Source organism: Thunnus maccoyii, chromosome 11 (genome assembly GCF_910596095.1).
Source record: "Thunnus maccoyii chromosome 11, fThuMac1.1, whole genome shotgun sequence".
Lineage (NCBI taxonomy): Eukaryota > Metazoa > Chordata > Actinopteri > Scombriformes > Scombridae > Thunnus > Thunnus maccoyii.
Genome location: NC_056543.1, coordinates 22,797,177 through 22,823,885, shown reverse-complemented (window position 1 = coordinate 22,823,885; position 26,709 = coordinate 22,797,177). Strand labels below are relative to the sequence as shown.

The 26,709-nt window shown below is 40.5% G+C and overlaps 1 protein-coding gene across 8 annotated transcripts in view; it reads left to right on the top strand.

The window, feature by feature from the left end:
* il1rapl1a (interleukin 1 receptor accessory protein-like 1a) overlaps positions 1-26,709 on the top strand; it is a 277,030-nt gene that overhangs the window by 223,982 nt on the left and 26,339 nt on the right. For all 8 annotated transcript variants that reach the window (XM_042427081.1, XM_042427080.1, XM_042427076.1 and 5 more), the window contains one exon: positions 239-313. In XM_042427081.1, coding sequence (XP_042283015.1) covers positions 239-313 — 75 coding nt within the window. The remainder of the gene's footprint in view (positions 1-238; positions 314-26,709) is intronic.

Here is a 26,709-nt window from a genome sequence, read left to right as displayed (position 1 = left end):
GATGAGCATTTAATCATTTTCAAAAGGAGATAGGAGCTAACTTCTGTCCGTGCTCTGTGTGAAATGTTCACAAATGTCTGTAAGGCAGAGGGGAACACAAAGAAAAAATACTGGAACAAGTGGAATAGAGGGACAAAACTAAAAGTTGCTCAATCAGAAATCCTTCTTTTTCAGTGAGCTTTTTCCTGTGTTGTTGGTTCGTCTGTCATGTCTAAATTGTGTCTTCTCTATCTTTCAGCTCCTTTGACCGACAAGCCGCCAAAGATCCTGTTTCCTTCAGAAAACAAGATCACCAACATGGAGCTGCAGCTAGGTAAGAGCATCATGGGATTTTCCTCCAGCAGCAGTTGGCACTATCTGTGTCATTTTCAAATGACACAAAATGAATGATTTTACAAATCCTCTCCAACACACCGCAGGCACTGAAGGCAGATTGATGATGGCACTTTTATTAGCTGGAGAAAGAGCAAAAGAAAAACAATTGTTAAAGTGTTTTCCATATATGCAAATGGTGCGTGCTAATGTCCCTGGGCTGTTTTGTCAACAATGGAGAGCCCATATGGTGCCAGGGTTCCATACGCTGGCTCGCCACATGGAGAGGCGGCCGCTGTCAGTCGCCATTGTTTGTCTTCTTTGACGTAGGGTCATGATGGTCCTACCATGTGTGCATGCGTGCATGAGTGAGTATAAACGTGTGGTTGTGTTTGTTTTGGTTTTTTTTCCCGTGACAGCATATTGCTTGATTTCTGGGCACAGTCCGCTGTCCACATGGTGCTTGCTGCTCTATGAATGGCTAATGTGTCTGTCATGGAGAAGCTGATCGGACAAGACTGAGACTGAGAGGTCTGGAAAGCAGAGGAGGATTGGATGAGTATGTGACAGGAGGAGAAGGGGTGGGGATATAGACAAAGAAGGTACAATGATTCACTGAGAAGGAGGCTGTACGTTTGGTTTTAACTTCGGTAGGGATAGTTTTTGTCGGACAGCCAAAATAGTTGTGTGTACTTGCTCTCTATCACTCTTTTCTCTTTATCACTCTTTTCTCATAGACACACACACACAAAGAGTCCGACTCCGCAAAATGTTTACTTTACTGAATATACATTTGCCTAAAACTGGATTTGAATCATGATTTTTCTTTTCTCTGATTTTTACATTTTACTTAATTGACTGACTTAACTATAAATCTGAGACTAAAATTAATATATAAAAAAAACATATCATAGACTGTCGCAACAAATGTTAAAATAAAATAAATGTGTTGAAACCTGAATGTAATGTATTGCTTTGTAACTTGCTGCTGTAAGATTTTCAAACTTCACTTGAGATTCTGTCTTTCTTTCAGTTTGTGGATTTGGGCGACACAGCTCAAGAGTTTCATGACAGAGACACAGTGATGCTCAAACTTATCTTTAAATCATCTCAAAAACTTCTGTCTGTATTATTTTTCATTGAACTCCTGAACTTATGGCGAGATCTTTCACTGTGACGTCAGAGGCCACCTGACTGTGTGTCTCTGTGCTGCTTAGTGACAGTCACAAACAAATCAGCTGGACAAGCTGTGGCTAATTTAGCTTATAAGTAATGTTCATGTCTTAATGACACATGTAATAATAACTCTGCTCTTGATCCATTCATGGAAAATAAGAGAGATAGCATTAAATATTTCTCCCACTAATTTCAAAGATTATTTTTTGGATTGATCACAGAACATTCTTATTAACTAAGCTCAGCTGTTACTGATACTTTGGTTCCTCTTTAAAAGGACCAGATGTCTTAATTTGCTTTTGGGGGGAATTTTCACTAACAGTAATAAAGTTGTTTAATTAAACAGCATGTCTGAGCAACAGTCACCAATTAGCTAACATAATGAAATTAATTAAATATAATATCAAATGATGAAATTAAACATAATATCAAATCATCTTAGTTCTGCCCAGTGAAGTTGTTTTCAACTCTGTAACATTTGGAACGTTTAAACTATAAATACTAACCGCTTCAGATTCTCCACCTCACCAACTCCACTAGTGCTGCTGCTGTCGGGCTGCTGCTAGTCAACAATGCCTACAGCTTGAAGTTGAGGGTTGCCAGATCATCAGGTCGAGTATCCCCTCTATCCTGCTCTTTCGATCTTTATCATAATAGCACACTTTTTTGCAGAAAACACACAAACATGGCAACTCTTACCGTTAACATTACATGGAGTTAAAGCGGCCAGATTGTTTGAGATCAGTAAAAATATTGGTAGGGACAATCCAGCAACACCTTGATACTGACAGGGACATGTCGTTACCGTCCACACCTAAATCTACGCCCATGCTGAGAGGTTACCTTTTGTCTTTCATCTGATGCCAGGTAGCTCTTATAAAATGCCTCCACGGTTGGCTGATCAAGAGTGAAAAGTTGCTGCTGTTGGTAAACTGACAAGCACAGCCTCATATGTCAGCATACTCACACCTATGCATGAACAGGTTGCATAATGCATGCCCTTCGAGTAGGTATGTTGTTTGTATCTATCTGGATTTTACTGAAATTTTGAGGAAAGGTGTCTTTTGAAACGGTCTCACAATTATTTAAAGCCTCTATTTAAGCCTTGTTTTTTATGTTCGGTGTGTGTGTGTGTTAAAAGGTCAGCACACTTAGTGCTGCATAGTGTTTTAATACACAACTTCCATAAAATTGGGAGACTTGCAAGAGACAGTTTTTGAAAAGAAAGGTCTAAATCAGTGCAGCAACGGCCAAATATACTGACTTTTGCCCTGAGTGTGGGCAAAATACTGGATCCTACATTTCCCATAATGCAACTCACTAGAATGTCTTTGTTAGATCCTCTATGGCCCTTGTTTATAACGCAGGCTTTTAGACTATTTTATAGTCTCCCAACCCAAGCGTAATAACCCAGATGACATTACTGGGATATTTTCCGACAAAAGGAGCAAAATTCCCTCCAGACCCACATATGACATTATACAACTGTTTTCACAGGCTAATTAGTACTCCCAATAACAAGCGAACTGATCTGTAAACCCAGAGGAGTTTCCCTCTAATGGTATGGAATATGAGGGCTTGGCACCACCATCACAAAAAGAGAATCATATGCAAAGCAGAAAAGGAGAGAAAGTGAGCCCCCACGGACTCCCAGCAGAGTCTGACACAGAGAGAAACCAAGGTAAATATTTTACAGCTGGGCTCCATTTTGTGTGTGAAAAAGTTTCTCTCTCCCTGCAGATGATAGTTTCTCTTTTATTTAGCTTTATTTATTTATTCTCCCTCTTTCTTAATATTTGTTGAGTCATGCCCTAAGCAGCTTTATGGAGCAACATGGCAGATTTATGGTGGCCAGAATGCGCACAGAAAAAGGCTGGTCCCTTATGGCAAGGTGGAGGCCAGTGGATGGGCAGTAAAATCGGAGCCGTAAGCAGGGAGATAAATCTGCAACACTGCCGGGAAACACAGCCCCACTTTATCTCCTCTGCTGCCGCAACCAGCGCAGGTCTTAGACAGCTGCCATCACAGCCAGCTTTACACAACATACACACACGCAGGCATAAATAAAACACATATGTTACATAGACTCTCACAGACGATGCACAGCAGGGATTGTAGCGGAAAGTCAAAGAGGACAGTGCAGAGAAGAGAACACAAAAGACCATGAAAAGGAACTGAGAGCGAGAAGCTGAGAGGTGTCAGAGCAGGCGTAGAGGCAAGCGAGGGTGTCAGAGATGGGATTGGATATGTTGAGAGAGAAAGACGATGGGTGTATAGACACGGAGATCAGAGTTTGTTTGTTTGTCTCAGGAGAGGGGAGGTCTTGTCAAAGTGTCCTTTTAAAGTCTCCTTCTGTCACTCAGGCCTACACACTCAAAGAGTGGATTTATGCTCATTCAGAACTAGTTTGTATGATGTGTGTTGTCCAACCACGTCGAAAATCTACAGTGTTTATAGTTGTTCTGAACAGCCACATTTGAATGCAGGGTGAAAAGTCATCGAGAAGGGGCAGACCTGATATTGTTTCAGTGCCGGGATAACAGCACACATTTTCAGACATTCTCACCTGCAAGGCATTCATGGTGTTGCACTCGACTGTTCACACGAAAAGTGACAAAAATAGTTGTGTCAAGAATTTTTTTTAAAAAAAAGAGCCAGAGAGAGAAGTTCAGAATGTCGACTTGTCGGTTTCAGAAAGTTACAGAAATGGCCACACGCAGCCTGGACTTTGCAAAGGTGACTGGGGAGAAGGTTTCCGAGGCAATTCAACCATCCGCCAAGCTTTTCTGACAGAGTATTCTGGCCCCTTAAACCACAACAACACTGCCAAATAGCAGTGTGTGTGTGTGTGTGCTGCTCTTATTGTGGATCTACAAGGCTTCACAGCTTTAGGGATGTGTGACTGCACGGATGCTGAAAGCAGGACTGTATTGTGTCACAAATATTACTTTCGGTCAACTTGACATTTTTGGATGCATTCTCCAAAGAAGACGAAATCACGGGTGCGTGGGATGGTTAGGTTTTGTCAGTAGCCATCCAGTTTTTCTATTGCCAGATTTACTGCTGTCCCTAAGTGGTGAGTTGGTGCAGTCCACTTGCACATCTCCAGAATAGGAGGATGATTCATGTTGCATATTTGTATCTGTGCTGGATTTTCGTGACAAGGAACTGCACAGAAGTACACAAACTTACAGTGTGTGGCATATTACACATAGCTCCAAATTTAAAACACACACAGGCACACTGACTTGGTGTTGATTCCCTCGGGATGATTTGTCATGGGTTTGCTGTCCCAGAGAGTCGGGTGGAGAGATTCAACTCACGCAGCACTCCACTTTGAGCATCTCTCTCTCTCTTGCTTGCTCTCGGTCTCCGTCACACACACACATACACACATGCACAGATATTCGCGCACGCCTCTGCACCACTTGGGGTGGGTAGGTCACACGCACTTGCAGCGCAGTCCTTGGTAACTGTGGGATAATTGTAACTGATAGAGGATTTTACTGTCCCCTAAAGCCGGTGGATGGATGCACTCTAGTGGAAAGGAATTAGAGTCCATTATTTCAAAGAGCAGGACCCAGTAGTATGGGAAGGGTGACAGAAGGCGGACAACTCTTACCTCCTTCATTTCAGCTCCTGACACACACTGCACTGTGTTGAGTCTCTCAAACACACACACACACACACTTAGACACAAACATTCTCACACTGCACACAGTCAGTGGTAGCCATCTGTAATAGACTGACACTCGAAGTTGCTGATGTTCCCAATTTCCCTTGTGTTTTAGCAATGTGTTTTTGACAAGAAATAGAGAGAAATAGACAGTGTGGTTGCATGTTGCACTGAATAATCTCACTCCTTGCAATCTTCCTCTATTATCTCCATCTTCTTCCCTCACAATTTGGAAACATCTGTCTGCTGGCCAAAGCATAAAACATGCTTTTTTTTTCATTTCAGTGAAGTAAATCCATGCAGGGTTTTCGCATAGAGCTCAACTCTGGTGAACATATGTACTATGTGCAAATTTGTACGTCAAGGTGCCTCAAAGGTCAGACAATTTGTAAATGGTAAGTGAGAAAACTTACCAATTGCAAACTGCCTGACATTTGAAGCACCAGAGACCAAGAGAGTCAAGAATTCAGGAGGATATCATACAAGCTGGGTTGCGCCATCAATTCGAATATGCTTGAGTATATACTGCTCTGCAAAAATGAAAATGCCACAGGGTTTTCAGTCAAGTAAAGTCTCTTTAATAAACTGTGTCAAATGGTTGGCAACCAAGCTAGCCCAGGAAACTTGAAAGTGTTATGCCACTCTCTGGTCTGATGGGGCACTGAGAATGAATAATATATAACAGTTGAAATTCTGATAGTTTATTAGTTACCACAACTCACAGTAACTTTGACTGTTATGGGGGATATTTTCCCATTTTTTCCACAAGTTGATATACTGTATGTACATGCTGAGTATCATTACATTTTCCAGGTGTGACATCACACTAAAGGCTTGTGTGAAATAGCTTGTTTGAGTGGTGCAATTTTGTCACATAAAAACAACAGTGAAACACTGAGGAGTATCCACTCCAAGACTCTGTCTTTATGTGTTAGTGGTTTCCCTAAAAGCCTACTGAAGCTTTTGATCTTCGTCATTTTTTTGTTGAAGCTGTACATCCAACTAACACCTCCAACTCCCCCTCTTCCATGCCTAACCCCATATCCATGTTTTAGCTTTCTCACTTATCTTTTCTCTCCATCTATTTGTCCCTAATCTGTTTTACCTCCTCACTGCCTCCATTGACCTCTGCTTGCTGGAGGATTTTAGGATTCGTCAGGATAAGATCATTTCCCAAAGTCTGTTGAAGTGATTAAGACCCCCTTTTCTCTCTTCTCTTCTCTTCTCCTCTCTCCTCTCCTCTCCTCTCCTCTCCTCTCCTCTCCTCTCCTCTCCTCTCCTCTCCTCTCACTACTATGAAATCTACAATGCCGGAGACCTTCTTGATCTTGAACACCTGGCCGTGACATCAGACATGTCACCTTCACACGGAGAGGGGTGAAATTGAAATTGACATTGCTCTGCAGAGTTACTAAAGGTCAACTCAGAGTCACACACAAAATTACTCCATGTCTCTCTTTCACTCTCTGTCCGTCTGCTTCTTCAGCACACACACACAAACACACACGCGCACACACACTTTCATTCTCTCACCTCTCTCTCACGTCTCCTATAGTCCTTCTCACCTCAGTTCCTGTCACTTTTCTTTTTTCAGCTCATGAAAGTAGCATATCTGTAAAAGTATGGCCATATTTGTGCATTTGTATGTTTGACTTTAAGTTTGTGTGACAGTAGCACCTGTATGAAACTGGATGTTGGTGATAATGGTGTTGGCAATGGTGGTGATGAAGAGGATGGTAATCTTGCAGAGAGCTACACCGTCAGTGCTTTGTGTTTTTTATAAACCGAGTACATGTATCTATATCTTTTGTGATAAATGACATATTTACATTATAACAGGAAAAAAATCACCAGCTTTAAAGGTCACGCTGCAGATATTGGGAACCATTTTATTGTGCAGTTATTCAATTTGGTTGCAGTCCTACAGTGACCCAGCGTTAAGTAGCCCACGGTGACCAGTATGGTAACTAGTGTGTCAGCGAAACAAAGCTACATGTTTAAGTGTGTGAATGGTTGTCATTAATCACTGTGTCTGGAGCTGAAAGCAGGAGCCTGCAGTATGATAAATGAACTAACAGCGCCTCTACACATGCCTAACAGGAAAGGGAGAGGGAGGAAGGCAGCGAATGAGAAAACACGCATATGAAGAGACAGAAACAGCACCACATGTAATAAAGACAACACCCCACTGTGCATCACATACAGCTGCTTGTTTATTGCTGCCTTGACATTACTCGCCACAGACAGTGAAGCTGGTAAGAAGATGCAAGAGAGGTGTGAACCCGCACTTCATTCATATCAGGCTGTTATTTATACTCCCTGAGGCATCAGGCTGTCGCTAGACTGTCAGGCTCTGTCTTTAAAGGTAGAGTCAGTGATTCTGGAGAGAGACTGTTCAGTACACTTTTTGTCAAATTCAGCAAATATCTCTTCATGGTCTGCTAACTGTCTGTTCTGTGTGTGTGCTGAAAAAAAAAAATCCGGTGTTCATACTTCAGCCCTGGCTTTGTAAATGGGAAACAAACAAAGTGGCTTGGACAGAGACATACATCACAATTCTAGCCAATCAGCAGGGAGCGTTCGTACTCGTGCACAGGACGGGGGGAAGTCATCAGAGCAGCTGTCTGTGTGAGGACATGACAGTCTCCCATCTCCAGCACCCGCTGAATGTGGATGCTGGAATGGAGTGGAGGGCTGGCATACTGGAGAGAGAGAGGTCGTGGCCAATTCACATAGGAAGTGTTTTCTCACGGAACAGATACACTTCCATTTTATTAAATGTATCAATCCACACCGAATCCGAGACAGTCTCACTTTTTTATGCTCAGAGTCTGTTTCTGTCGTGTTTAGTGAATCATGATCTGAGCAGGCAGCTGTTTAAATCAAATGTGTTTTGACCTTATTAACCATATCAGTGAATCAATAAATACAAACACTGTTGATTTCTTCCCGCGGAGTCGACATGCAAACTATTTTGGTTCAGTAAATTTCTGCTGTCAGTCAGCCTGATGAAGGCAGTTTGTCCAGCCACTGTCCTTTCAGCTCTCCAGGAGTTGCAGCTGACAGACGGCTGCTTCTGTGGACAGAGACGCTGAACGCAGGTCGAGTGAGAAGTGGGAAGGCCGCAGAGAGGTGGACAGTGTTGATGGACTGTTGTGCTCACATTTTTTTCCACTCGTGATAATCTGTGAGAGGAACAGGAGTGACTCTACAGCTGACGCATCTGCTCATATTTCTCTTTTGGTCGTTGCCTTAGCAATGCGCATGAATTTGGGGGCAGAGCTTCTGAAGGAGCAGGAAGGGAGAGGTGTATTTGTGTGGGTGTTTCGTTCAAATATCAACAATCTTTCTACAGGATGACTGCGTCTACTTTTAATAGACCTTATTAGCAACCATTCAGCCGATTCAGAAACAAAGTAGTAGCTATTTCCTGAAATGCAGATGCAAAGCTCGCCCGTTCGTTGACAGTCAGCTGATTGTCTGCCGTAGTCTTTGCTGTGTGTTCAAGCGTGACTTTTAATAGAAGACAGGATGTGATGTGAGGTGACGCATCAATCTGTTTTTATTCAGCTCGTGTTCGGTTTAGTGTGTCAGGGCCATAAGATCTGCCCCCAAAGAAAGCAACAGGTCTGATTTGTCTTCCCTTGGCCTGAGCTCAACTTTATGCTCACTGTCAGTGTTTGTGCATGTATATGTACACAATCATTATCTAGGCCATATCTGATTTCACACTGATTGTGTTAAATCAGTCACCAGCAAGAGTTTCTACCCTTTTAAGCCAAGGGATGTCTTTAAAGAGAAATGATTAGGTAATGGTAGCTCTTAGCTTGTCTGTGTCTGATGCTCAGGCCCACTGACAGGTAATCAAAGAGAAGTAGCACCCCACTCATCCCTGCATCACTCTGTATTTGATGCAACAAGGGCAGACAGGAGGAAGAGGCCAACATAATGAGACCCGTCTCCTTTTCAGAGGTTCTCTGTTTCTAGAAGCTGCCCTTTCATCCTCTTCCTCCAGTCACTGCCACCTCTGTTTGGTCAAGGTGACAATGATAAGGTCAAGGGATATCTTCTAAAAGAGCAACTTGACATACAGACTCCATTGCAGGAAAGGCACTGAAAATTGAGTAATTGACCCAATAGGCAGAAAGAGATGGATGTACAGTAATAAGAAAGGATGGAGGAGTGAGAAAAGAACGCGGAGGATAGAGAGAGATATAGGGAAAAGGGGGGAGGGTGTTGGCACTGGAATGACATGCATGAACAGCAAAGCGAGCAGGGGAAAAGGCGGCTTTGCCATTCACTTTGAAGCTTGCTCCACTTCTGTCTGTCTTACGTAACAGAAAAATGAAGAAAAACAAGTGCCAAAAAAAACTAGGCAGGGTGGAGAGAAAAAAAGAGGCAAGTCAGAACTTCCAAACTTCAGGGCTCTGATGTTTCCGGCAAGCGAGTGGTTGTATCTGGACGATGGAATTAGTCACCATGCCGCACCGAGCTACGGTGTTGAGTGAGGGGTAAAAGAGTAAAGAGAAAGCGAGGTAGATCAGTCACTGGTGTGAAAGGAGACAAGAAAGGAGGGCTCAGAGGAGGTTGTTGGACAGAAAAAGAAAAGGAGATAGAGCAGAGAAATCTCAGAAAGCTAGCAATGTTTCTCCTTCTCTTTCTCCTTGTTACATAAGCTGATCCTTCCATCCTCAGACCAGCTGAGGCCCTCCACATATGTTTGTTCTTGAGTAACCAAAGAAGACCCCCCAGCTGGAGGCCACGGCCGCAGCGAGGAGCACCGATGCACTTTAGCTAACACCTATATGACCGTTACCCTCTTTTCTGCTGTACTGTTACTTTTTTATGACAATCAATCTTCATGATGCCACCATCGCCCACAGCAGCGAATGTTGCTATGGAGATCAGTAGATCTGCACCGAACTGCTGCCATAGGGAGAGTATTCAAGCTCACGTTGGTGCGTGTGTGTGTTTGTGTGTGCATCTTTCTGTGTGTGTGTGTGTGCAGACGGTTCATCTTTAATTGCCATCTGCAATCTGCATCCTGAGCACAGTCAGTAATTCGAGAGGCCCAGCGTGGGGTAAATAGCTAAGACTCATTTACAAGTGTGTTAATGGACTCTCTATCTTTGTCTTTCTCCATCCCCTTTCTCTCCCCCGCTCTGTTTCTCTGTCAGCCTTTCTTTATCCTCTCTCTCTCTCTCTCTCTCTCCACATAGCAGTCACACATTGAACCGTAGATCAAAACTTACTGCAGTAACAGCACAAGCAGTATAGAAGCAGTTTGTGCATAATTTACATAATTTTATGAATAAACACACAGTTTCAGGCAGTTAATTATCTTCAATTTGGTCATTAACATAAACATCGTTGGATTGACTATGACTGGCTGCTGCTGCTGACTGTATTTTGAAGAGCAGACGTTAACTGGGCTGGTGCTAGCCTGGGGTGATGCTTAAGGGAGTGTATAGCCAGCTGAAATTAGATTTGAGAAATGAGATTTTTTGTTTGACATTGGTTGTTATAATCACTACTGTTCAGGAAACTATCAGGGATGAAAGAGAAATTGTGGTAATTTTAAATAAAAAACAGATAGACTTTTTTTTAACTGTAATTTACTCAGTGGAAGGATGAGCACAACCTTCATTTCCTTCTGCTATTTTAGCCTCCCTGCTTCTTTCCTTCCTCCCTTAACTACCTTCTTCAACCCTTGAAATGTGTTATTAGTATTAAACAATGGAGGAACAGGCATGTTAAGTACCAGCTTTACTTTCCTTAATAACTACCCTCCATGGTAATAATTACCCCCTTTGAAACAAAAGGAAAAAACCTTCTTTAGTTACTAGGCAATAAGTGTGCAGCTGGTATTGTGTGTTTTATGTGTTTGTGTGTGGGTGCACACTTTCTGTTGCTTGCACTTTCTGCTGTCATTGCAGATTACAGACATTTTCTCATGATTTTCAGCTTGCATCTTGCATTTGTTTTATTGGAGTAAATGACCAAAGTTAAACCAAAACAATCAATTTGTAGTACGTTACATCATTATAATGCACTGTAGTTTGTCTATCAATTCCTTATAGTCAGTTTTTGGAGATTTCAAGGTTTCTACTAAACACTGACAATAATTTGATTATGTGTATGTGTGTGTGTGTGTGTGTGTGTGTGTGTGTGTGTGTGTGTGTGTGTTTCCATCTCACCACACAACACTGTGTAATCCTAAATTTCACCACTAATTGTCAGCATTGCCTTAAAGGCTAGATGTAGATTTTTTCAAGTCTATCTTATTACAGTACTCATACTGTATGCCATACACACAGTAAGTGACTTATTGGTTGCTTTAGTCTCTTATCCATACTTTGGACTGCATTTTTCCACAGAACAAGGATTGTGGATTTTGTCTGCTATCTTTTAGACAGCCTCAGGATGGAGAGGAGGAGTGATTACAGCGAGGGAGGCAACAATCCTACTTTTTCTGTCACAGTACCGATTCCAATACCTCAACTCAGGATATCTGCCGAGACTGAATACTGTAAATGCAACTTACAGTGTAAATTTTAATGGCAGAAAAAGATAAGGAGACAGTATATTTCTTTTGCATTTTTGCCTTTACTTAACAGCTGACTATGTAGAAATAGACAGGAAATGTGGGGAGAAAGAGATGGCTTCAATATGTAAGGTATCCCATCCACTTAATAAGACCAATATTGGTGCTGATTCTGATCTGGCAAATTCAGTGACCAATCATGCATGCAGGCATGTGAGTACTGCATTAAAATCACAATCTAGCCTTTTAAATCTACTCCTTAAAGTCAGTCCACTGACTAAAGTCAGACGTTACCATAACATATCCTCCCTGTCATCAGTAACCACTTAACTGGATAACTGACTCATGTTGATGTTGGTGACTCATATGTCGAGTCATAGGCTGTGACGAGGGGCAAGCTCTTAACTATCAACATCTCTCATTTTTATTGTTTCTTTTCACCTAGATTCAGTAAATCCACAAAATCTACCAGTTGTCTTTACCTATATCACTCTCCACTGCTCTGAATTTAATATTCTCTTTCTTATACTGTTCTTCCCGCATGTGCAGGAGATGCATATACAGTAACAATGCGACCCTCCATCTATGTAGACTTGGACAGACATGGCACACATGTTGCTACCATAGTAATAATATCGAGAACCATCCCCCTTTACAGGATGCCCAGCTGGTAAACTGAAATCAGTCGTTGCTTGTTAATACAATACTGGTTATGGGATGAAATAAATAAATATATCTAAGTGAAACTATTTTCAAACTGAACGTGTGAAACAATTTAGTGTTTAATCTGAATATTAGACTAAACCTACTGAGCCTCACATGTGCATCTCACAAGCTAATAATGCTGTCAGAGAGCTGTTCCTGTTTCATTTCTAATGCCTGCAGCCTTATTTAAATTATTTCTCACAGCATAGGCCGATATGTTGCAGGAGCACAGTGGAGACATGCTTGTGTGGTATCGTGCCTGCAATTATGCATTCCAATTCACAGAAACAGCTCTATTTACTATCCTGGGTAGACCTTTAACCTGAGTGCACAGCTGTCATTGTAATAAGCTGTAACAGTCAGGGAGAGTGTAAAATGGCAATATCTTAAAGAGGACGTGTTTTTGTTTGTTTGCTCTTGCATTTATATCAAGTGCTCATCACCACAAACGTTTGAGCATTGATTGTTTATTCAAATGCTTAAAATTATTGATGCATGTCCAAAAAATAGTCCTCTCTAGAAAAATTACAGCATTGGTCATTACTTTTTTATTTGTGGTGAGAGGCAGGAGTAGTGTGACACACAATATAATGTATGTTTCAATCAGACTTCGTTAGAGTGAACAATTATTTTATTGACATGTGCACAGTAATGATGAGAAATGTGAAGTCTTTGGCGATTAGACCCCATCGTGATGTTGTCAAAAAGGGTGTAGAGAAGCCATTAGTAGAGTAGGATATCCTCCTATGGAGTCTAGACACTGGTGGTGGTGGTGATGATGATGGATGAAGAGAATGCTGAGATCTGGATGGATGAGAAGAGGAGCGGGCTTCTGGTGAGTTCAGACCTGCGCTGAAGTGATGAAACTGGAGGTGAATGGGGAGGAGGAGGGTTGCAACTGAAATGACAGCTGATAGTGATAGAGAGGAGAACAGATGTGACGTTTTACAGCTAAGACATGATTGGCTGATAGAGATCGTGGCGAAATCTGATTGGTTTGACTAAAGGAGTTAACGCCCCTAATCAGCTGATATGAGAAGCAGGAGAAGAGAGAGAGAGGAGGATGAGAATGAATGAGTAACATAAGACATGTCTTCCTGTTTGAACTTACGCTAATCTTCATTAGGCTACTTTATCTACATACATGAAGGAAATATTTCTCTAACCATAATCAAGTTTTAGCTGCCTACACTAACTAGTGCGGCATATCAGAGATTGTTTATAAGATATGTTATTGGAGCAGTTACATGATTCATTTTGGAAGGTCATTTCAGGACTTTTTGCCAGTTAGGGTAGATGAGACATTCTCACGCTCCTAAACCTTCCTGGACAGTTTCCTCTCCTTGTCTCATCTCAGGTTCCTGTCACTGTCTGTCTGTAACACTCAGAGTCCATGTTCTTTAAATTCCTCTAGAGCACCCACCATCTGTCCAGTGCTGCCTGCTGGCACCAGAACCTGCCTGTTGAGAGGACTCGCTATAGTGTGTGCCTCCAACAGTCAGCAGAGTTGTTTGAATTTGGCTTGTCACTTTAATGCTCCGCATCTTAATTTGTCAGTTGACAAAGTAAAGGCTTTATAGATAGGCTTATCATTTGTCTATACAAATATCGGGGTGGAAACCAGAATTCTAAGTTCTCTGTAGTTTAATCACCTTTTTTACAAACTTACTTAGAGGGACTCTAGCCACAGTTTGCAGCTCACTACAAACTCTGAGTGAATGTTGTTCATTACAAATTTCAAACACCTTTAGGCTACAGAAAAAAGTGCATTAACATGTTCACGTATACACAAGTGGAACAACATCATGCCATTCGAATGGCACCGCTGAGCCCTTATGTCCAAACCAACATTGTAATTGATGTAATTGATAAATAGAAAAATTTAACTTTGTACTTATGATTTTTAATTATTTTTAAGCTACAATTTGCACCATCTCTATAGACGATCAGCCTGTGGATACAACTGATTATCAAATATAAATATTCAACCATTTTCCTCAGTATAGCCTTACTAGAATCAACCAAAAAACAAAAATTAAACAAAAATTACGGACAGTAATTGAAAAAGGCTAAGGAACTAAATACGAAAATGTGCAATATAAACTCCTGCCTTTGAAGTCCACAAACACATTAAGCAACACACACAACGCTATGTTGCTATGCAACAGTACTTGTGGACATTCTCCTCTGGAGAGTGGGTTGAAACCATCAGTGAGTTTGTTGTTGTTCTCACTTGTCTGAATGGCATTCTTCTAAACTTCTTCTAAACTTCTTCTAAACTTTTTCTAAACTTTGGCATTCTAGGCTTGTTCATTCTCAATGCATAATATAACCAGTCCAGTCAACCTCTTTCCCGCTGCACTCCTCAAGGTTTTCAAACAGTTTGAGTTAAATGAGTGAAAAAGAGTAGAAAGCTTGTGCACACCTCACTAAAGGTAGAAAGTTTCACCATGTGCATGTTAGTCAGACCCAGCGTGCACCTGTTAGTCACGCAACAATGTGTGTGTGTTTGATTTGTGTTGCTTAACGTGCTCGCTGGGTGGCACATTAAATCAGAGATTAATAAAGATAGATGCAACCTTTACTCATAATAACATTGTTGTGTATTTTTAGTACTGTTCACAAACTACTAGGCCCCCATATATGACCACACAGCTCACATCCGCTGACACTCCGTCAGTGAATGTTTACATTTAGAGCATGTATCTTTTACAGAATGTCAGCTGCGTGGAGCCCGTATGCAGCCGCAGACACACTAGCAGCTTCGTCTCTGGTGCAGCTGCTGATTTGATGCATTTCTTTTGTTCCATTCTCACACAGCTTATCATGTGTTTTTCAAGACTTTTGCTTTTACTCTGTAACTGATGCAGCTTGAAATGTAGAGAAGTAAAAATACTTGAAATCAAACATACATAGGTAAAAGTAAAATTACTCATTTAAAAACATTCTCACAATGTTACTTCCATCCCTGTACAGCTTCACTCTGCTGACTCTGCTATATTAATCTCCTTTCTCTCCTCTTCTTTATTTTATCCTCTTCTCAGTGGCTTTTCTAATCACTTGCACTCCCCTATTAGAGATAACATGACCTTTTGTGTGTTGGCAGTTTCCTGTGTGACCTTTAAGAGTGAGGCAGACGGAGAACATCTGTGGATTGAGTGGAGCATAATGTGGGGCTAAAGTGGACTCCATCACTGAGTTCAGCCAGAGAGAGCCATTACAACTCTTTGTCCTCAACTGGAAAATGAGAAAATTAGTCACCTTTACGTACTGTATGTGCAAGTGTAGCCAAGCTTACAAGGACTCCTCTGACCTCATGTCTTGTTCTCCTCAGTAGAACAGACCCTCCAGATCACGCCATGTTTCACAAGTAATCTGTCACTTTCACTCTTTCGTGGTGTTCCTTCTCATCACATTCTTCACCGCTGGTAGGTTTTGCGCTCCTGCCTCTATTTTCTCTCTCTGGCTCCATCAACCTTCCAATTTATCTCTCTTTTTCTCTCCCTCTCTCTATTGCCATCCCCAGAGTAAATATGTAAGGTTTGGGCTTATTTCACTGAAACTGAAGTGGCAAATATTAGTCATCATGTATGTTTTCATTTACAATCCTCATCTCAGGCAAATGTATCAAAAGTCATACTCAGTGTGCTTCTGTAAAGTTCAACTTATCTGTACCGCAGCAGTGAAATTAACTTCAGCTTGTTTACCTCCATATTTCTTTTTTATTTTTCCTTTGAGTATTAAAAGTAAATTGTGTTTTATCCCCTCTATATATCTTACTCAGTGGTGAGTGATTCTTCTAATGAAAGTAATGTAAAAGTAAGCCTAGTGTTAATGTGCTAGGCCTGAGTTAATGGCTGCAGTCAAGGTTGAGTGGCAGGTCAGTGAAAGGAATGACAAACATTGCTTTTTACTTTATATGTAGGCTTTTTAACAGCACTGTACAGACTTTCTGTATGCTGTCTTTTCCTCTCTCATGCTCTCTCTCCATTTGTGTGACTGTGTGGTTGCTCAGGCATGCACTCATGCTATTTCTAACAGAGCAATAGTATTCCCTGTTGACTTGAACACTATTTGTGAAACAAATAATGTTTCCATCACTGAGATTCCCCATGCTCTGCAGGTAGCTTGGCTTTTCACCCACAATACGTGAATTGAATCATTATTATTGTTCAATAGATTCTCATCTATCCATTTTCTTTCCAGCTCGTCCTTCCCCACAGCCACATCCAACAGGTCCTCCAGCAGGATCCCAAGGCATTCCTGAACCCATATCAGATAATCCTCCCTGTCTCCTATAAATTACGTTCATATACAACTAAATTACAACAGCAAGTACATTTTGCTAGAAACGTAATGCTGGCTGAATTACATTTTCTCTCAACATAATAAGAAAATGTTGTTAATTAACATATTTGGAAAGTTGCAAAAATGTGGATACTGAACGTATGAGTGAAATGTTCAGAGACAACGTACATAGTTATTTTTTTTCCATCAAAATATCCAATCTTGCAGTTCAAGATCTGCTAGTACAAACTACAGCGATATTACTTTTCATAATACTTTTTATGTTATGTTTAGACACCGGCAGCACTTGGTTAAGTTCAGGGAAAGATCATGATCTTGGTTTAATAGGCTACAGAAAAAGGTCCACAGTGACTGTAAGCATAACATGTGTATTAACATTTAAGCGATACCATAGTCTTTCACTAACCCTAACCAAGTCCTGTATCTTGTACACCCCCCATGCCCCCATCCATCCACTCCAACTTCAGAGCCATATATATGAGTAGCGTGTTATTCATTCAAAAAAACATTACCTATAAACATAATCCAGGCAGTGATTACATTTGTCAAGTCAGCATAATTGGGAAAATAATTTAGTTGTATGTTACAGTAACTTCTAGGAGACAAAAATTATATATATATATATATATATATATATATATATATATATATATATATATATATATATATATATATATATATATATATATATATATATATATAATTTCTCCAGTGTGTTCCACACCCGCTCTGGGTTTACTCCTAATTCAATGTGCGTGTAACATCACCACAGGAAGCTGTCTGGGGGGCATCCTATACCAACTGACTCCTTTCATCACTAAAGAGTGTTTTTTTCCTAAGAATTACTTATGGATTTCCAAGCCCATCACTATGTTCCTGAGGGTGTGCCCAGATACCCTGTGATAGAAGTTCATTTTCACCGCTCCTATCCGTGCTCTAGAGAGTGTGAGACTATACTACTCATGACCGTTGGTAAGGGTTTGAAAGTAGATCGACTGGAAAACTGAGAGCTTTGCCCTCAGGCTACAACCCCCGCATTGTGAGCTCACCTTCAATCTTAACCTCATTTGAACACAGAAACACTTTAACCCCAAGTATTGATTATCGAAGTTCAGATACATATGCAGCAACTGCAACTTGCAATCATGTTTACTTGACCGTCTCACATCCAAGGTCGCACACATGCCCAGTGCACCTTTGTCTCTACCCAGTGATTTAGAATCATGGCAATTTTTATCAGAGGGGAGGCAATCAGGAGTAATTTTTTTTTCAACATATCTCATTCAAGTGAATGGGAAGGTGTGTCCAAACTTTTGACTGGTACTGTACCTGCTGTATATGCTGACATGAACACATACACAATTTGCCACACATGAATACATAAAGGGAATAAATATCTCACAGTTGGGTGTTACAACATATAATTTTCATTTTGATTGTTCCAGTTTCTCTGGAATGATGTGGTTGTTTTGGTGGGTGTGATAGTGCAGTGCAGTGGAAAAGTACAGAATGGTAATGATATCCTACAGGAGAAGTTCCAGTCGTGCAGCGATAATCATTTCTACAGGATTAAGTCCTGACCCACATCAGCCTAGCATATTAGCATTCTGAGAGTACTGCGGCAAGATTCCACACAGACTAAATGCCTGCAGTTGATAGGATGGTAAAGAGGAAGGAAAATAGGAGTGGGAGACAGAGAGAGTGAGTGTGAGAAGCAAAAAAGAATGAATAATGTGGAAAAGAAAGTCAGCTTTTTGCATGTGTCAGACCCCGTACTGTATGTTTGTTGTGTGTGTGTGTGTGTTTGCCGGTGTGCTTTTTAAGATGAGCATGATGTTTGAAGCAGCAAGCTGTGGGTTCATTTGCATCTTAACTCCTGCATTGAACAAAAGAAGTATCTATGAAATTTCCTGCACCATAGTGAAATTGGATGGCGGATATGAAACATAAGAGGAGCTTTATTTGAATTTCACTGATGTTTTTTTTCTGTCCAAACCCATTGGCTTTTAAATGCAGATGGCCTTGCAACAAGTTTGAGGACCGAAGAGTTTTTTTAGCCAGAACGAGATCAGTCAAAGTATCACAAAATACAGACATTTTTATGAAGTCACAAACTTGCTTGATTGAACTTTTCACCTGTTTCTATTTTCATTGATGGTACATTGTTTGATCCTCAATATGGTCCCAGGTTGCTATCGCTTGAACGCCTCCGGTTGTAATTTGTATGATAGAAGATTTGATACAGCAACATCTTGTAGTATAATTACAAAGTTCAGTGAACAGCTTTTTAGTGGGCCTCTGCATTGAATCTGTAACTCAGATTTACATTTGTGGTGTGTGTGTGTGTGTGTGTGTGTGTGTGTGTGTGTGAGCTAGCAGCAGATGGTTTGTTGGGAATAATGAAAACACTGGCCCACTCAGTACCCTCTTGGTTATGACATAATATTACTAACTATACAAGAGTTACAACAATACAAGTATTACACTTGCATCGTCAAAATTTCAGAGGTGGGACTCAGCATCTATCAGGATAATCAGCATGCTTGCATCCTTTCCTTTTAAGGCAAAATTAAGTAGACTATTTCAATACTTTGAATCCTGTAGGACTTCTGCATTACTTTAGTCAGGCTCTCCTGGCTCTGGGTCTGTATGTTTGTGCAGAAGTTTAAAAATCCCACCAGTTCCCTGTACCTAGATCAGGGTTGGTCAACCCAAAACATAGCCATACCTGTGGAGGGTTTTACACCTTCAGGATTTTAAAAATGATGAAATTAAAACAATCTGAGAAGAAAACATCAGTCTCACAGCTAATAGATACATGCAACGGGCTCGTGAGTTTACATTGCTTGGCTATAACAGCTCAGAACAGCTCAGTGGCCACAAAAGGTGGGAACAGCTAGTTTATCTGGTGTATTTGATTGAGAACCCTCCTTCGTTATTCTCCACCCAGGATATAGGTGTTTTCTTTGTTTGTTTGTTTTGTTTTTTAAGATTCTTTTTTGGCAGGTGTGCCTTTATTTCACAACCAGTAGAGAGAGAGAGAGTAAACATGGAAAGACAGGGGTATGTCATGTAACAAAGGTCCCCCAGCCAGAAATCAAACCGTGAATGTTGCCAGGGCATGATGTAGGTGTTTTAACATAATTTTAGGAATTTGTGCACTCAAATAGTTTTATGATTTCAATGAATCATTATTGTGCACGACTCAAATATGAAAAATAATTCATCCACTGACATGACTCATACTAGAGTATGTATAATAATAGGGAAATAGTCCTCCTAGTGAATGATTGAAATGAATGATGCAGTATTATCTATTGCGTAGTTGGTATGAGAACCTGATAAACAGATAAGGTGACTGTTACCTGGGAAGCAGCGAGTCAAATCAACGATACAGCAGCTTAGTTCTGAATTGCCAGTTGAAGTTACCAATTATGAAAGCACCAGGGTTTAAGCAAGTTGATGGAGATTTTGTAGAAATACTTGCTTGCTCCCTGGGGAGGCTTCCTGTGGAGTATTACAGAGAGTTGGAGGTGCTGTGGTTAAAAGCTGGAGTCTGGATCTCAAAATGATGAATAATTCAGCTGGTCCAGATTTGGAAAAGTCTCCATTGGAGGAGAGCTCCTGTTTTAGGCTCTCCTAGTTTCTCCTAGTTTCACTTCCTATTGTTCCGAATCACATCTTCAGACTAGAAAAAGCTAGAATTCCACCGGCATGGCAAAAGGGCAGAACAAGAGCAAGAAAAAAACAGCCAGATAAGAAACTATTATAAAGTTTTGGTCTGCTTGCCCAAAAGATGCATCCTGGCCAGTCACAGGGATTGCAGAGTTCAGGGGGTGCAGACACAATTACCTCCTGTCCATGAACAGGCTGGTTAAACTCCTGACTGCTGTTACTCTTTTATTCAAAATTGATAGTCTTTAGATAGACTTTTTCATTTTGGATAGTAGCTTTAGTGTTTTTAGAGTGAAACAGGCAGAATGGTGATAAGCATTACCTTAGTGTTAGTCAGAGATGACAGGACTGGGTTAATGATACATTTCCTGATTTAAAGGCAGTGGTATTAGGTGATATACACACATACTTACATACAATAGTAATTGTTCTTAGACAATCGACATCGACAATAGACATAGAAATCTAAAACTACATTTTAAAGTCCATGGGTTTTACAGTACTTTGTTGAACTTGATCTGACTGACAAATGGTAGGCGTCCAGGCCATGTGCTTCATTTGTGCGTGTGTGTGTGTTCCTTGAGGTGAGTGATATAATAGTAAGTAGTCAATGTTGTGGGAGGTAGAGGTTTGAAGAAGACATTTTGTTCAAAGGTGAAGACCTGCAAGGGTTAAACATGTCAGTGGAAGAGAAAGAGAGGAATACAGTTGAAATGTCATTTGACATGTAAGAGATGAAAGCAGTTCAGGACTAATAGATTAATACTGTTAAAATGTCAGTTGACATGTAAGTGGTAAAAGGAAAAGTGTGTGTATGTTGTAAGCAGTTGAAATTTCAGTTAAAGTCTAAGATCCGAAAGTAGTTTAGCTGTCAGCTGAAGAGTAAAAATTAGTTCACATGTCACATAGACATGTAATCAGTTAAAACAGTTGAAGTGAAGTGAAATTTCTTTTAAAGTGTAAGTTAATGAAACAGCTTAATGTCCTGTGAATATGAAGTGCTAACGCCAAAAGCGAGTGTGATGCAAAATAGTAATAATTGCAGTGTTTATCTCAAGTATTTCAGAAAGTTTTCGTCTTTGCTTCCTTGATGAAACATTGGACCAAAAGTTTCACAAAAAGTGAGGTAGACAGGTCAATTCCAGCCTGGGGATTTACTACTACTCATTATTACTGAGTGTATCATGTAGTTCATTAAGATATTCAATTACTGCAATTCAGAGTGAACCATCTGCAATGATGACACTACATTAGGCACCAATGACTGGACCAAAGTATGGAGAAAGGGTGTCCTCACTAGTCAAACTGTTACTGGTCGATCCCAAAACATGAATAAAACAATTTGCTCAGCCACTTCAACATATCACACATATTGTGCTTGTTTCAGTTTTGGCAGGTTTCAAGTGTATATTTGTTTGGGAGCCCTATGTGACTGAAGGAGACTTTCTTTGATTGAAGCTCATAGCTGTATTTTGGCTGTAGACAGGAGAGTATGGAGACGTTTGGGTGAGCTGCAATTCTGCTAAGGCAACTAGACTCCCACAAAAGTAACGAGACCTGACACAAGAGTCTTCATCATCTTGCAGTTTACATCCAGATTGATTAATGATGTTTGCCCTCATAGTAAATATTCCTTGTAAATTCTGAAGAGCTGTGCCCTGCAATAGACTGGCACTCCGTCCAGGGCGTGCCTGCCAGGTATAGGGAGTGGATGAATGGATTGTCATTGTGTACTCTTTTTGTGAGATGTTTCATTAAAGGACATACTCTAGACAGAAGCAACTGCTAACTGTAACACCATGTAACAGAGTGTGAAAGGAGGAAAGTTCTCTGTTCCCTTTATATAAAAATATAGATAAAAATATAGAAAAAAGAAGAAAATGTCCTTCACTGAATGGCTTGCTTTATGACAAGCAATTATATGTTCTCCTGCGACATGAACAGTTTCAAAGGAGAGATTGAATAGGCTTTTCTTTTGGAAGGGAAGCAAAGATTGTAATTTTTGAGGTGTGGAAATGTTCTTTCTAATTCTGTAGTGTTAGACATTTTGGGCATTCTATAATAAAATAGACCACTTATTCTGTTTCACACTTGGCGCAACATGGTTGTTTCTTTTTTATCCAAATTCTTCTCTGCCAACCTGTTTTAACAGCCATCTGACGACCACAGTGTGTACTTATTCAAAATTTTGAATTAAAAATGAGGCTAGTTGAACCTGTCTTGCTCTCCCTCAAACCACTCAGGTCATTGTTAGAGTCACAGCCTGGCCCGGACAATTAACAACTTTAATTAAGTTACTGGGAATCAACATGTAAATTGTCTTTATATTTATCTCAGCTGTTTGCCTTACTGGTTGGACATTTCTGCAGATCTTCACTTACAGTAAAAATATATATTTTGTAGTCCTGACACTCTTCTCTAAGCATATCCAAATGATACCGTAGTAAGGCTGGCATTATGAAGAAAGAAATTCACTGATGTTTTCCAGGACAAGGTCTCCTCAGTCATAATGAGACTGGAAAGATTATTCACTGCTGTTACATGTGTTTTTCTTGTGTTTGATGTTTTCTTTGCACATTTAATCTTTAATAGTAGACCCCTGCCTAAAGATCATTCAGAGTTGTCAAATCTTAGACTCTTTATAATCCCAACCAGGGTGCAAAATTAACTTTTTTGTCCACCAACCAAACGGCTAGTGAATGTTCAAATCTTGAGAGTTGAGAACTCATCGTGTAGGTCAACTAATAAAGTTGTTCTTCATACTACAAGTGTTGCTGGAGTTCTCATCTCTCTAGACTTCTTTCCCTTCTCTGTGCACCTTGGAAATAGGTGAAGTTGTGCCAGAGACCCTTATTCTGGATGTTCAAATCATACCAGTCACTCAATAGATTACCATTGTTTTTTTAGAATGATGAGTGAAGCAAATCTACAAGCCACTTGCATATTTTCCTAGCATTTGGCTGGTGGCTGGTGCTAATTTTGTGCCCTGATCCCAACCTCTCAACTAATGCACATGCCTGATGAATAGTCATCAAATCTCCAACAACTACAAGAAAGCTAATCTGTCCCTCTCAATATTCAGAGTTAAACCAACTCTAAAACACACCAGATGCATAGCACAGGCCTTGCTGAAGAGTTAATACTGAAAATATCAGCCTTGTGCCAGGTGTGTGTGTGCATTTGAATGCAAATAGGAGGCTGACTGATCTGTGTGGTGATTGGTTACTTCCAGATAGCATGTGGCTATCTACATAAGGAGCCGAGCCGACCTATTGGTCTTATTCAATATCTGACTGAAGATTTCGCCCTTGTTGTATATGCATGAACGCTCAAGCAAACGAACACATCCATGACCGCTGGAATTGTATATTTCTGAGTGTATCTCAGGGCCACTTGTCTCTGAAATGAATTACCACGCTGCCTCGCTGGTAATACCTGTCTCTTTATAGGATCAATTAGAGTCCACCATAAGGCACAGCTTCTGTTGTCACACACACTTTCTCTGAGCCCAACGAACAGTGGATAAGTCGAGGCTAAATTATACTTTAATGATGGATTGGTCCTTATTCATCATTTGAGAATAATAATAATAACTTTATTTACATATCACTTTGCCACTGCTTTTTATTTGCTTTGCTCATAGATAAGCTGGGAAGGCAAAGTGAACTTTTCTGTTACTATAGAAACCAGATCCCAGTCGTATTCTTTTAAAGTAATGATCCTCAGGGACAAAAGGAGAAAAGTGAAAATAGGATAGGATGTGTTGCGTTTTGATGTCTTCAAAATAGGCTCCTAGCAAGAATTCATAGTTCGGATCATCGTGAGGACGCCCTGTTAGACTTCTAGAGAACATTTGACATCATTACAGTAACAGGACATTAGACTCCAAGGTTAGGCTCAAAGTGACAGAAACTGAGGAAAAATGAGTGATGAGTCATCACTATAAGGATTTGTGCAGTGCAGCTTACTTAATCTCTTTTGGAGACAAGGAGACGCTGATTGATGCTGTGCTGTACCCTGGTATATATATTCTGTAGGAAGACACACAGGCATGCAAATACACACACAAATCAAGTACAGTCTACTTCTCACAGGAAATCATTGCAGTAATTAACGTTGCGCTCCCTCGTTGCCACTCTGATTGGCTGAAAGTCATCCTAAGAAGCAGCTCTGCACAGTTCCCACAGGTATTTGCCAGAGTGAAATTATCTCAGCGCTTTTCAAGTACCAGGGGACATCATCAGCCTGTGTTAGTGTGTAAACATTTCTGTTTTCCCCAGTGCCCCTGTCCCAATGTCTCCAGCCCACTCGGCACAAGTCATTTGTCAGCCTTGATTTAGATTTATCAACACATAGGCCCCCTGCGGCTAGAGCTCAATCTGCACTCCCACTGAAAAAGCTCTGAATTTATCGGACATGCTCTTGGTGGATTCTGGGGTAGGGTGGAGGGGTTGTGATGGTAATGTGATGGAGGGAAACAAGAATCAGACAAGTGAAACAGGGAAGAGAAAGAGATGACAAGGAGGGAGGGTGAGAGAGTGAAGAGTGAGAGACAGACAGACAGAGAGGAGGAGGGGTAGTGAGGCCCATGCATCTAAACTGAAAGGAGCTGAAGTGGTGTGTTGAGATTTGAGGGTCCGGCTCCAAAAGCAGAGGGTGAGAAGGAGGACAGAGTGCTAGACGTGCGATAAGAGGCCCAAGGGGCTGGAGGTGAAGAGGGGTGGACACCCCTTTGTGCTATAGAAAGGATGAGGGATGGCTGGAAGTGTGTGTGTGTGTGTGTGTGTGGAGGGATGTGCTTTGAGGAGAACAGAGAGAGATTGCAGGTAATGGAGAAAAAAATAGGACAAGGAGGGTTGAGGTGATGTTCAGAAGATAAGCCAGAAGCTTTGGTTAGAGGAAATAGCTAGATGAGCACCCGGAAAAGGTGGTTCGGAAAAAATGTTAGCTGCAAAGCGGAGGGACGACATATCTGGAGGATAAAGAAGAGATACAGAGGGAAGTGAAGATATGTGATCTCTTCTTGCATAGAGAAACAAGATGAAAGCAAAATAGTAAATTAATTCCTTAGATCTGCTATTCTAAAGTCAGGCTACGTGCATAAAGCCAGAGGTATCTGTAAAGCTCTAGAGGGTGTGCAAAAAAAAAAGAAAATCACATATAATGTGCATTAAATTATTACAGCTGGTTACAAATGGCATGAGCAAGTCCTGTCACTATTAAACTGCAAATTAGTGTAATGTATACTCTGGTTTGTAAATAAACAATGAATGTAATTTATTCCAAATTGGTTTGAATGCATCAGCTTTCTGTCTAAAAGTCTTTCAGTTGTAACATAAACCTCAGCTATAAAGCTATAAAGATAAAAGTTAGAGGCGATAAGTACAATAAAAAGAGATTAAAAGAGATTTCTACAGTAAAAAGAAAAGTAGGTTCACAAAAGTACAGACTAACTGTCAAATTAGTTAGATTGTGCCTCATCACCCGTGAAGGAACAACATTAAGTCCTCATAAGAAGTGCAACACAGTAAATAATCTCAGATACTTTTTTTTCAAGAGTAAAAAGGAGAAAATTCAGAACATCAACAGTTATCCCAACAGTAAATTAATGGTTACCTACTCTATAGTTAGAGTTGCGAAGGAGGAGGTGTTATGTTCAAACGCCCCTGGTTCTGGAAGTAAAAATACTTTTCATTTTCTTTATAGACAATGTTAGAGAACTGGCAGTTGAAGCTCTTCCAAGGCTTGGATGGGCATGAAACTCTCCTGGTTGAATAATCAGTACAAAAGATGAGCAACTGTGTTAGAAAATATCTTGTTCTCTGATAAAATGTGAAAGGTACAAGCCTGTGTCCATAAAAACCTACGTCCCCCAAGGTGCATTTTGGTAAGAAACATCTAATCACCAGATATATAATTCCTTTATGTCTTTCAAAAGTCTTTCAAACATTTGAAATGGGACTTCAAAGTGGAGAATACTTACCAAACTAGCAGCTCCGTATTATTCGAAACTCTATTACACTATTCAACACAATTTTTGTTCCTGGGTAGTAAGTGTTATTTCCTAATTGCTAATGCCTAAAAAGTACAGAAAATGGCTATTGTTCCTTTCAAACTTTGCTTTTGTGAACAGGACAATGATATTTTGAAATTTACCTATCTCCAATGGGAAAACAGGCGAATTTTCACATTTTCATTCAAATTAAGTCGAGATGTGCATCTCCATCACCGAGGTTGATGCAATACACATCTCAATCCATTACCAACAATCCAATACATTAAAGATACATATGAAGCAACTACCAATGCAATA